The sequence below is a fragment of the Oryctolagus cuniculus genome, chromosome 17 (genome assembly GCF_051225735.1).
Source record: "Oryctolagus cuniculus isolate XC-2025 breed Fujian yellow rabbit chromosome 17, ASM5122573v1, whole genome shotgun sequence".
Taxonomy (NCBI): Eukaryota; Metazoa; Chordata; class Mammalia; order Lagomorpha; family Leporidae; genus Oryctolagus; species Oryctolagus cuniculus.
Window position 1 is genome coordinate 54,940,609 of NC_142883.1, and position 12,158 is coordinate 54,952,766.

Sequence of the window (12,158 nt, forward strand, 5' to 3'; positions counted from 1 at the left end):
TCCAGACAACAGCACAGAGACCAATTATTTGATCAGCCTAGGAACATGAACCCTTGGAGTTGCTATACTTGGGCTGTGTTTACTGCATGCCATTTAAGGTGCAACTGAAGTCCTGCTCTTAGGATGCACAGCAGAGGCCTAGCCCACATGTCAGAAAGATGCTAGGAGGGTTTCAGCTGACTAAAGGCTCAATATGAGCTACCTGCATGGTCTGGCTGTGTTAATGGGTGGGGTGAATGGGTATTCACAGTGTGTTCCACCGAGGAGGAGAGAGTCCACCTCCCAACATGCCACCAGCACACGGGGCTCTCCTGCCATGTGCCAGCTGGCCAGTCTGGAGGCCTGGGTGAGGTGCATATCTCCAGTGCCTCCTACAGTCTCTGCACAGAGTCAGAGGGAAGTAGCAACCGTACACCGAGATACGCTACAGGAGACTCCATTTGAGCTTTTGTGCTTGCGTGCGATGGCTAGTTGTTTGTTTGTTTTTTTTTTTTTTTTTTGAAAGGAAATGGACCACAGTAGCAGCAGAGATGGGCATTCCTGTTGGCATCTAAGCCCAGAGCAAGGCTGCTGTCACGATGTCCCCGCTGGGAGAACTTGATGGCTTCTCAGACTCTCTGTGACCAGTGGGGGCTGTGGCAGCACCAGCAGTGGCCAAGGATGGAACTTTCCAGAAACGTGGCATTGACAGCCGTGCACGGGCCCTCCTTGTGGGTGCTGTGAAAGCCTCAGCATTGCAGACCCCGGTTCCTCCTTGGGGGTGCTGGAAGCATGCGCTACATACAGAAGGCATCTCCTGGATCTGCTGCTTCTCCCTCGGACAGGATCTGTGCTGAAGAGAAGGAGATGAAAAGGATCAGCCCAAGGCTTCTGGAGGTCGACCTCAACCCTGTGAGGGGTGAAGTGAGCCCAGTTCTCAGGGTCAGCCAGACTGAAGTTTGAATCCTAGCACTGTCCCTTAACAGCATCTTTCCTGTGGCCCCGCCCCCAAACCACTTAAAATACAGGGAGATGGGGACTCAACTCAGGCCTCCCTCTTTCTGCTTGAGCCATCACCCACTGCCTTGCAGGGTTTGCATTGGTAGGAGGCTGGAATTGAGCCCACGCACTGCAATGTGGAATGTGAATCTCCATCTTAACCATCATCCCAAACGACCACTCCCCCTGCAGCCACTTTGAGACTAGGGTCTCCTCCTGTAAGCTGGGGACTTGGACAGAGTTGCGAGCCTTGAAAGAGATCATGAAAATAAATGATTGGAAGACATACTGAGGCGTCCACCTTCCTGGGGTCAAGCTCATACCTCTCTCTGGACCCTGGACTCCCCGCCCCCCCACCTACCTTGGACGTGGCCATCACCCTTTATAATGCCACATCCTCCTTCCCTCTCTCCTGGCTTCCTCTCCTTCACTCGCTGTGCTGCTCAAGTTCCTGTATCCTTTCCCCTAAAAACCTCCCACCTCAAACCAGCTATGCCACCAGGCTACTGCCCTGCCCTCTTCCCTTACTTTTTTTTTTTTTTTTTTTTGACAGGCAGAGTGGACAGTGAGATAGAGAGACAGACAGAAAGGTCTTCCTTTGTTGTTTGTTCACCCTCCAATGGCCGCCGCGGCCAGCATGCTGCGGCCGGCGCACCGCGCTGATCCGATGGCAGGAGCCAGGTGCTTCTCCTGGTCTCCCATGGGGTGCAGGGCCAAGCACTTGGGTCATCCTCCACTGCACTTCCTGGCCACAGCAGAGAGCTGGCCTGGAAGAAGGGCAACCGGGACAGAATCCGGCGCCCCAACTGGGACTAGAACCCGGTGTGCCAGCGCCGCAAGGCGGAGGATTAGCCTAGTGAGCTGCGGCGCCGGCCCCTCTTCCCTTACTTTCATCGCCAAATCCTTCCAGGACCAATCCGCACTCACACCTTGTGCCTCCTAACCTGTAGGGAGCACTCCTCTGAATTTTGTCCCCACTGCTGACTGATAAAGGCTCATGGACCAGCCCAAGCCCGTCCACCTTTCCCCATGGTTCAACTTCTTGATGGCTCTGCCTCCCAGCGTCAGTTCCCTCCTCTTGTGATATTTTGTCCCTTTTGCTCTCTTTTCACCTGGAGAGGATCTCTCCCTAATCCCTGGGAATGTCCATCTGGGCACTCCAACCTGCCTTCCGGCTCCCATGCCCCAAATACAGGTTCTGACCTTGGCTCCTGTGGGAGGCACCCCTGGCTGACCCAGGGGCTGGCAGGCATCTGTAGAGGGCCAGGTGGTGAATATTACAGGCTTGCAGGCTATGTGGTCTTTGTTGCAATGCCTGAACCTTGCCATTACAGCACAAAGCAGCCGTAGACGGTGCCTAAGTGAATGAGCCTGCTGCAGGCCAACAAAGCTTGACTTACAAAACCGAGAGGTGGGACAGACTCGGCCCACGGCACAGTGAGCCAGTTCCCAGCCTGATGGAGAAAGCATGAATAAGGGGGCTAGATGCACATGGGTTTACAACCTAGGTCCATCCCTCGCTAGTTTTGTCATGTTGGAGAAGATGCTTGACCTCTATGTTCCTTGTTATCTTTACCTGGAAAAAGGGAGTGGTGGTGATGATGATGATGGTGAATTGGGATACTGTGCAGTGCCTTTGTGCCTGGTTCACTGAATCTTTTTAAGACTTATTTTATTTATTTGAAAAGCAGAGAGAGAGAGAGAGAGAGAGAATCTTCCATCCACTGGTTCATTCCTCAAATGATTGCAACAGCCAGAGCTGGGTTAGGCTGAAGCCAAGAGCCTGAACTCCATCATGACAGGGGCCCTTGCAACTACTTGGGCCATCTTCTGTTGTGTTCCCAGGCACATTAGCAGGGAGCTGGTTTGGAAGTGGAGCAGCTGGGACTCGAACAAGCACCCATATGGGACACTAGCATTGCAGATGGCAGCTTTACCTGCTGCCCCATAGCACTGGCCCCCTTGCTCAGTGAATCTTAGTCTCCCTCCCTCTGCTTCTTTCCTTCCATTGCCTGCTCCCTCAATCTTTATTTTCTTCTCTTTTCTGTCTTCTCACCCTCTACAATCTCCTCCACAGTGAGGTTTCTAACCCTAGCTTCATTCTCACATCTGACCTTTCTTCTGAGTTGAAAAGGTGCATGTTTTGCTGTGGGTGGGAGGGTGTTCCGCCTAGTAGTTCAGGTACAGGTTAGCGTGGCCATGTGCTACGTTAGGGTAGCTGGGTTTAATCCCTGGCTCCAGCTCCTGGTTCCAGCCTCCTGCTAATGCACACCCCCAGAGGCAGCAGCAAGTGAAGTCGTCGGCTCCCTGCACATGTGTGGGAGACCTGGATTGTGTTCCTGGCTCCTGGATCCGGCTCCAGCCCAGCCCTGGCCTTTGTGGGTGTTAAGGGAGAATGAGCCAGTGAATGAGAGATTTCTCCCTGTCTTTGCCTGTCAAATAAGCAAATGTGCACATTGAACACCAATTGGGTGGCTCTGCTTGCCTACACGATTTGCACCATAAACTCTGCTAGTTCTAAAGCAAATGTATCTTTTTGTTTCCCTCGTTCCACGGATGGTGACACTTTGTGACGTCTTGGATGGTGTCAATGCTGCAGGGGACTTGGAGAGGCCCTGCTGCCCCACCCTCCTGCCCTCTTCTCATGGCTTTCATTTTGGCTGGAGCCCTTCTTGCTCCAGGGAGCCCTCTGAGTGCTCCCTGTCTCGGGGCCTTTGCTCTCCAGCCCAGCATTCTGAGTGGTCTGATCATGTTGCTCTGTGGTCTGGCCATCATCGCAGGCTCCTCCGTCCTGGCCCAGTGAAAGGACTGTCACCTGCTGCTCGAAGTCCTGCCTGGGCCGGCGCCGCTGCTCACTAGGCTAATCCTCCGCCTTGCGGTGCCGGCACACCGGGTTCTAGTCCCTGTCGGGGCGCCAGATTCTGTCCCGGTTGCCCCTCTTCCAGGCCAGCTCTCTGCTGTGGCCTGGGAGTGCAGTGGAGGATGGCCCAAGTGCTTGGCCCTGCACCCCATGGGAGAGCAGGAGAAGCACCTGGCTCCTGCCATCGGATCAGCGCGGTGCGCCGGCCGCAGCGGCCATTGGAGGGTGAACCAACGGCAAAAGGAAGACCTTTCTCTCTGTCTCTCTCTCTCACTGTCCACTCTGCCTGTCAAAAACAAACAAACAAACAAACAAACAAACAAAGTCCTGCCTGGCCATCACCAGAGCCCAATGTCCAGTGGGTGTCTGCTCAGCCTTGTCTGCAGGCCTCCTCTGTGCTGCCTGCTCCTGTCACGGTCTTCCCTGATCCTCGGGACACACAGCCCCCTTCCTCCCAGTGTCTCCCCGGCTTTCAGAGCCCCTGAGTGCCATTTCCCCCTGAACTTCTGTGGAGTGTTATGTACTTGCGATATCGCTCCCTTTGGATCCCAAATCCCTGGAGCTATCAGAGAAGTAGCGGGCCTGGGCACGCAGCCCCAGCGTCACACCTGGCTGGGGTGTGGGCTCGCTGAGGCTGCAACCTTTGAGCTCACCTGGCAGCTCCCCAGCCCCCTCTGCCTGCAGAGGGAGAGACGTCTGGGTGTTGGAAAAAGGTCGATTCGGAGGAAGAAAAGGGGAAAAGGTTTTACTTTCTAGAATGCAGGGCTGAGAGCCTTGTGTGCTTGATTCTGTGCGTGTGTGTGCACGGGTGGGTGTGGGGGATGTGTGGCTGGGATTATGTGTGTGTGAGGGTGTGCTGATGTGTGCATGAGCACGGGGCTCATGTGTGTGTGTGTGTGTGTGTAAGGTGAAAGGGGGGGTTATGTGTGTGCATTGTTGGGGGTGTGGGATGTGTGTAGGGGCAGAGGTACACACACATGCAGGGTGTGTGTGTGTGTGTGTATGTATGGAGTGTGTAGTCTTGGACATTCTTGGAAATGGACAATCATCTTTTCTTGACATTACCTGGGCACTGAACTATAGGAAATGCCCAGCAAGTAGAAAATACAGTGACCAAGGACGGCACCATGCCTCGCTAGGCTAATCCTCCACCTCGGCGCCGGCACCCTGGGTTCTAGTCCCGGTTGGGGCGCTGGATTCTGTCCCGGTTGCTCCTCTTCCAGGCCAGCTCTCTGCTGTGGCCCGGGAGTGCAGTGGAGGATGGCCCAAGTGCTTGGGCCCTGCACCCTATGGGAGACCAGGAGGAAGCACCTGGCTCCTGGCTTCAGATCAGTGCAGCGTGACAGCTGTAGCAGCCAGTTGGGGGGTGAACCAACAGAAGGAAGACCTTTCTCTCTGTCTCTCTCTCTCACTGTCTAACTCTGCCTGTCAAAAAAAAAGAAAAGAAAATATAGTGACCGAGTGACAAATCAGGAAAGGGTGTCCAACTAGCTACACAGTTGGGCTGTAGACAGGCGTCGCTCATCCCAAACCTTCTGAGGGGAGGTGCATCGAGGCCGCTCTCTCGCCCCTTAGAGAACCATACAAGCTGCAGGCCGAGGTGCGCTGGGCAGCCAGGCCCCGGCTGTGACCTGCCCTGAGCTTGGTGCCAGCCAGGAATGTGGCCTCCTTGTCCTGGGCAGGGCAAGGCCATATCAAGCTCATCTTTCTGAGCCTCGAGGACGGGGTAGGAACAGTGGAGCTGGGCTCTGAGCGTGGAGCGTCTCTGGTTCTTCCCTTTCCCCTACTCTGAGAATCAGAACTGGCAAGGCCAGTTGCAATCAAGCCATCAATCATGGTCATGGTTTGCTGTTACACCCAGGCCAAAGGCCACAGCACACAAGGCCACTGAGGCGACTTTGTGTTCGCATGAAGCCTTACTGGCAAATTCTAGGGGCAAACCCAGGTGCCTGCAGTGTGGCTGGAGCTGCAACTTCCTGCCTTGCTCTGGCTTTGGCTCCAGTCCCTGCCCCACTCCTACAGGCCTTTTTCATAGGTTGGGTCACTGCCTGCGATGCCTCCATCCCATATGAGCGCAGGTTCGAGGCCAGGCTGTTCCATTTTCCATCCAGCTCCCTGCTGATATGCCTGGGAAAGCAGCAGAACATGGCCCAAGTGCATATGTCCCTGCTACCAATGAGAGAGACATGGATGGAGTTCCAGGTTCCAGGTTTAAGCCTGGCCTAGCCCTGGCCATTGTGGCCATCTGGGGAGTGAACCAGCAGATAGAATACCTCTCTGTCTCTGTCACTCTGCCTTTCAAATAAATAAATCTTTTTAAAAAATGAAACCTCTCGGGGCTGGTGCTGTGGCGCAGTGGGTTAAAGCCCTGGCATCCCATATGGACACTGGTTCTGGTCCTGGCTGCTCTTCTGATCCAGTTCTCTGCTGTGGCCTGGGATAGCGGTGGAGGATGGCCCAAGTCCTTGGGCCCTTGCACCCGCGTGGGAGACCTGAAAGAAGCTCCTGGCTCCTGGCCTCGGATTGGCACTACTCTGGCCATTGTGGCCATCAGAGGAGTGAACCAGCAGATGGAAGACCTCTCTCTCTCTCTGTCTCTACCTCTCTATTAACTCTGTCTTTCAAATAAATAAAATAAATCTTAAAAAAAAATGAAACCTCTCCTGGAAACCAAATCTCTCTCTCTTGAAGAGCAGGTCCCAGCCCATGATAATCTGTCACTCGGGCTGGCCTTAGATATGGAGAGTTAGAGAGGGGCTGGATGGATGGGCTGACCGGCCTTGTGCGTGCTCTGGACACAGAACTTGGAGACTGCAAAGGTAGAAGTGCTATTTGCATGAGTGTACTCAGAAAAGAATACAGTGGATCTCACAACTTCTCAAGTTCCTTGGAGCATGGGCAAAAAGCTGACCTCCTGGTTCAGCTCCCACTCTCAAGCCCACTGAAAAATCTCCATGCCACCTACTGCCTTAAGAGTTGACCATAATGCTTCAGGGGTGTCTACTCTAGAGGAAGTTCTCTTCCTCTCTGCGACACGCCCACTGCCTGCAGCATCACTCGTGGCCAGCGCAGTGCACCTTGCGCAGTGCTGAGCAAATCTTAATCCCGGGAACCTTCAGCCCTGAAGAAAGGGCTATTCCTAGCACCGTCTGCATTCTGCAGATTTGAAAACTGGGGCGTGGAGGGGTGAAGTAACTTGCTCCAGGTCAATGGCTAGGAAGGAACAAAATTTGATTCAAATCAGACAGCCCGGGTCTTGGCCCAAGCACCTCATTACTGAGTGATTGAACTTGCATTCAATGGCGAAGGATGGAGAGGCAAGGAGTCTTGGGACATCAAGGGCTCTGAATTGTTTGGGCACATGTCTTAGCTCCCCAGAAGGGCTTACATGGGTAACCACGGCCACAATTACCACCACCACCACCACCACCACCATCACCACCACCTGTGCGGTAGCCAGGACAGCTTTTTGGAAACAGCTCCAATTATGCTAAGATTCCACGCCTGCTTGTATATCCTCAACAGCTTCTCACTATTCCTAAAGTAATTATCGACATCCCAAAGAAGGCCTTCAAGGTCTTGCCAGACCTGGCCTCATGCTCACTGTTAGCCCCACCCCCCCGCCCCGCCACCTTGATCTTGCTCTCTGCCCTCCAATCTCCCTGCCTTCCATTTCTAACCCCAGAACCTATGCCCAAGCCATTGCCCCCCCCCCAAAGACTTTTCAGTCAACTCTCATCCTTCCTTTGGTGTGCAGCCTAGTATCACCTCCCCCAGGAAGCCTTTCCTGATTCCACCTCCTGGGTCAGTTTCTCTATTAAGTGTTTGTGCCATGAGGCTCCTCCTCTTCTCCCTGGTCCTCATCTGATGCTGTTGTTATACTTCAATTAGCGCGACTGTTTGGCTACTCACTTTCTCACCTGAGGCTGCCAATGGAGGGACACAAGGTCCTCCAAATTTGGACTCAGTTTGTGCACCCCAGATCACGTATTCAGTAACACTTGATATCTGTGAGAATAGCATCCTCTGCAAAGCCTTACCGCCTTGTGATCCTTGCAACAACACAACATCCCCATTTTATAGATGAGCACACTGAGGCTCAGAGGGAGCTGCAGCATCACTCAGCTAAGAAGTCTTGAAGCTCAGCGAGACCCCCAGCTGTTCTCACTTTCTCTCTCCACACCTCCTAGGTCCTTTATCAAAGTTTCCTCAATATACTGCTCTTTGCTTTCAGTTCTGGGGGGTCAGTTGTCATTTATCGCCCATAAGAGACAGAGTTATGATTTCCTTCTTTTTCCAACTCAGCAGGGACCTTTGCTCCCACATCTAATCAAAAGGGAGTGACTGGATACACCTGAGTGCAGGTCTCCGCCCATCTGGGGGGAGGGGCTGATGATCACACCAGCTGGGGGGTGGGGGGGAGCTGCCTGCCCCATATTCAGGGCTGTAAGATCCCGATCAGCCCTACATTTGGGGCTCCATGCAAAAAAACCTGACAACTCCTTGCCTCTTTGGTTGCACGCCGTGAACCGGGCTGCTTGCCTGGCTGTGATATGGTTTGACTGATGAAATCTATGAAACCAGGGTCTCTTGCCTTCTGCATCTCTGAGGCTGCATGGCAGGGTGCCAGGGTGGGGGCCCTGCTGAGAGAAGAGGCAGGTGCACTGTCTTGGGCCCCTTCAGTGGTATCCCACCCGGGCAGGATCAGGGAGGAAGCCAGTGACAGAGGCCATCCCGGTGGTCCCGCTTCGTGGGCTCTCACGGCAGCCCGGCTCATATCCTTCCATGCGTGCAAGTGCGTAAGCAGCTGTTGGGGAACTTTCCATTCTCTCTCCCTGTGCCGAAGGCCTTTCTCCCCCATAGAAAATCAATGCAGGGTCATTTCTCCCAAGTCCCAGGCTAAAGAGACAGCCTCCATTCTGCAAGGCAGGCTGGGCTGCTCATGGTGTATCAGAGGTGGAAGGGGCCATGGAGACCGTCCTGCCAGCCTCCTGGCTGGAGGAGAAAGCACCTGCCCCATGTTCTCCTGACCGCTCCTCCCCAGCACCCACAGGGTCCCAGATTTACAGGATCCTCAGCTAGAGTGTAGTCGCCCCGCTGCTTGCCGGTTCAGCCTCAGGAGGGAGGCCCTGGCCTGTCTGTGCTTGTCCGAGCTTCCCTGGCCACCCTGGCAGGCAGGTCTCTTGTGCACTTACCTGGTGCTGCTGCCCCATGGCCCCAGGCTCACAGACACAGCTGCGTGTGGCTCCCGCACCCAAACTACAAGTCCAGTTTCTCAAGAGGCACATGGATGTTGAAGGTGTACCAGGCCAGCCAGAAGAGCAGGCTTAAAGCCAGGATCAGGGATCCCGTGTAGACCAAGAAGTCCCAGTAATTCAGCGTGGCGAAGATCCCCACCAGCAGCAGAGCCAAGCCAGCCGCGTCGCTCAGCAGGGCCACGGCCAGGAGGAAGGCACAGCGCCCCAGGGGGCATCCTCCGCATGGCCTGCTCAGGAGCATTGCCTGGGAGCGGGGAGACACCCAGCTGCCCTCCTGCAGCTGCTTTGCATGGGACTGGGCTGGTGGCAGTCCTGCCTGCTGCTGGCTGCTGCCTCCTCGCCCAGCTGGGTGTGTGCAAATGAGCGAGTCGGCAGGCGGCGCGTCCTGGAGCCATAAGGAAGTACACAGTACACGTGGGTCTACCTTTATGAGCGCAACAGCCAGTGGGGCAGGATATTTCTTAACTGCTTCATGGCTCTGGAATGATCCTGATCCAAACAGTGTGATATCACCGTGAGTAGGGCCACTGCGTGGCAGAGGAGGCAAGCTGTCATTGACAGATTTGGTCAGGAGTCCTGTGATTTTGGAGGAGGAGGGACTGTCCCCAAGTGGCATCCAGAGAGCCTGTGTCTCAGACATGATTGCTCCATCTAAGGGGAGAGAGTAGGCTTTTCTCCCCCTGCTGCCCTATTCTTCCTGGCGGGGAGGGGAGAGGAGGTTTGATAAGGACACGGGGGTGGGGGAGAGTTTGTAGACAGCATCAATTTTGGAAGTGATGCTGTAAAAATTGCTCAGGCTAGGGCTAGCTGGTGTGTTGTGGCGCAGAGGGTTAAGCCACCACCCATAATGCCTGCATCCCACCACGAGTGCTGGTTCGAGTCCCAGCTGTTCTGCTTCCAACCCGGATCCTTGCTAATTGTCCCTGGGAAAGCAGCAGAAGATAACTGAGCCCCTACCACCCACGCGGGAAACCCAGATGGAGCTGTTGGCTCCTGTCTTTGGCCTGGCACAGCACTGGCTGTTGTGGGAATTTAGGGAGTGAACCAGCGAATGGGAGAGTCTCTCTCTCCCTCTCTCCCTCTTTGTCTCTCTCCCTCTCTCCCTCTCTGTCTCTCTCCCTCCCCCCCCCCTCTCTGCAAGTCTGCCTTTCCAGTAAATAAAATAAATCTTTAAAAAAAACTGCTTAAAAAAGAATTCAGTATTAGCATGAAAACGTATCCTCTAGAGATGGAAAGACCTGGGTTTCCTGCTGGAATGGAGATCAGGATGAAGGCAGATTTGGGAAGCTGGGGGGAGGGAGGGGACGGCAGGGGAGAAGAGACTGTGGGCCCTGCAGCGGGAGCAAAGGGCAGTGCCCAAGCAGAAGCCAGCAGATGTTTGCACGGCCCGTTGACTCTACGCTGCCTCCCCTAAGTGTGTTTGCTTTCTCCCCTGTAATGGGCTATAACTGTGTGCCTTTGTGCACATGCCAGGTGCTCCCGGGGAGTTGAGGGTAGAGCAGGTGACCACTCATCGGTTGTGTGGAGTGAACATCAGAGGAGGAACCCGAAGCAGGGACTCCACAGTCCTTGATTCCAGCACGGACTTGACCACCCAGCCTCAGTTTCCCCAGATAAACGAAGGTAGTCATCGCCGCGCTCTCTGCTGCCTTCCACAGAGGACAAGAATACACAGGTAGCCCAGACTTAACTACTTAGGTATAAAACAAGCCAGGACGAGAGAGAAACTCTCAAAGTATTGGGAAGGGAGGTGGAGCAGGGAGGCGTCTGAACCCATCAGTTTAGGATCTGAACCGTGGCAGGAGTTGACACCAGCCAGCAGCCTCCCCCACCCCCACTCCCATAGCAGCTCCCAGGGAGAAGTAGCAGGGGCCAGTCTCCAGCCCCAAGCCCTTTGAGTCTGCACCCTTTTCCCAGCACTTCCTCCAAGGGTTAAGTCCCATACAGAGACCGAGACTGGGAAAGCCACTGCTCTCCCATCTATAGTCCCAGATCTGGTTAGGAGAGAGTTCTTTGGACAGAGCGGTTGATGGACAGCAGTGGCCTCCCCCACTGCAGCGGGGCTGGGCTGTGTTCGTGTGTGTGTGTGTGTATCTGAAGCTCTAGGGCACACAACAATCTCAGCATGGAAACGTTTTTGTACTGGGAAATCCCTTGATCTTTGGTCAGCTGGGGTGGTTGGTCCCTGCCTTCCATCTACTGTGCTGGGCCAAAGAGTAGCTGGTACCAAGGAGAACTTCTTTGCTCTCCCCAACTTGAGTCCGGTCTTACTCCACACAGACACCAAGCATCCCAGGAAAATCTTTCATTCTGAACCCCTTCAACATTTTACTACTATGTCACCCCTCAGCACCCATTTGGATTGGCCCCAGGACTCCCATGGATGTCAACACCCATGGGTGCTCAAGTCCCTGATACAAAATGACATATTTGTATGGAGTCTGTCCACATCCTCCCAAATATTTTATTTTTTAAGTTAATTTATTTGAGAGAGGAGAGAGAGAGAGAGAGAAAATCGATCTTTCATCTGCTTATTCATTCCCCAAATGCCCACAACAGTTGACACTGCGCTAGGCTGATGCCAGGAGCCAGGAATTCCATCTGGGTCTCCCATATGGGTTACAGGGAGCCAAGTGCTTGAGCCGTCACCTGCTGCCTCCCAGGGTGCCCTTCAGCAGGAAGCTGGACCAGAAGCGGAGGCAGGACTCAAACTCAGTGATTCCAGTATTGGATACGGGCATCGCAAGGGATAGCTTACCTCGCTGTGCCAAAATGCCCGCCCCTCCCTGTATGCTTTGTTCCCATCCCCATGTTTTCATTTATTTGTTTCAAAGCTTATTGTTTCTTTCATTCTGTTAACTTTAGGCTTAGCCTACTTGAGTTTCTGTTTCTATTTTATTAAGTTGTAAAGTTAGATTGTTTCTCATTTAAGGTCTCTCATTCATAATGTAGGAATTATCCCTATAATTTTTCTGATTAGATCTACTTATGCTGAATCTCAGGTTTTGAATGTAGTGTTTTCACTTTCATTTGTCTCACGAATTTTTTTGTTGTTGTTGTTG

General features: G+C 53.8%; 1 protein-coding gene across 1 annotated transcript; it reads right to left on the reverse strand.

The window, feature by feature from the left end:
* Window positions 1–471: 471 nt before the first annotated feature.
* TMEM238L (transmembrane protein 238 like) lies at window positions 472–9,496 on the reverse strand. Its single transcript, XM_089318400.1, has 2 exons — window positions 9,034–9,496; window positions 472–832 (listed from the first exon to the last, which is right to left on the reverse strand). The coding sequence occupies exon 1, from the start codon at window positions 9,335–9,337 to the stop codon at window positions 9,098–9,100; it is 240 nt and encodes a 79-aa protein (XP_089174526.1). The 5' UTR covers window positions 9,338–9,496; the 3' UTR covers window positions 472–832; window positions 9,034–9,097.
* Between the last annotated feature and the right edge of the window lie 2,662 nt (window positions 9,497–12,158).

Bases quoted from the DNA above. Each gene is read 5' to 3' on its own strand.
- TMEM238L (XM_089318400.1), bottom strand. From the start codon at position 9,337: ATGCTCCTGAGCAGGCCATGCGGAGGATGCCCCCTGGGGCGCTGTGCC.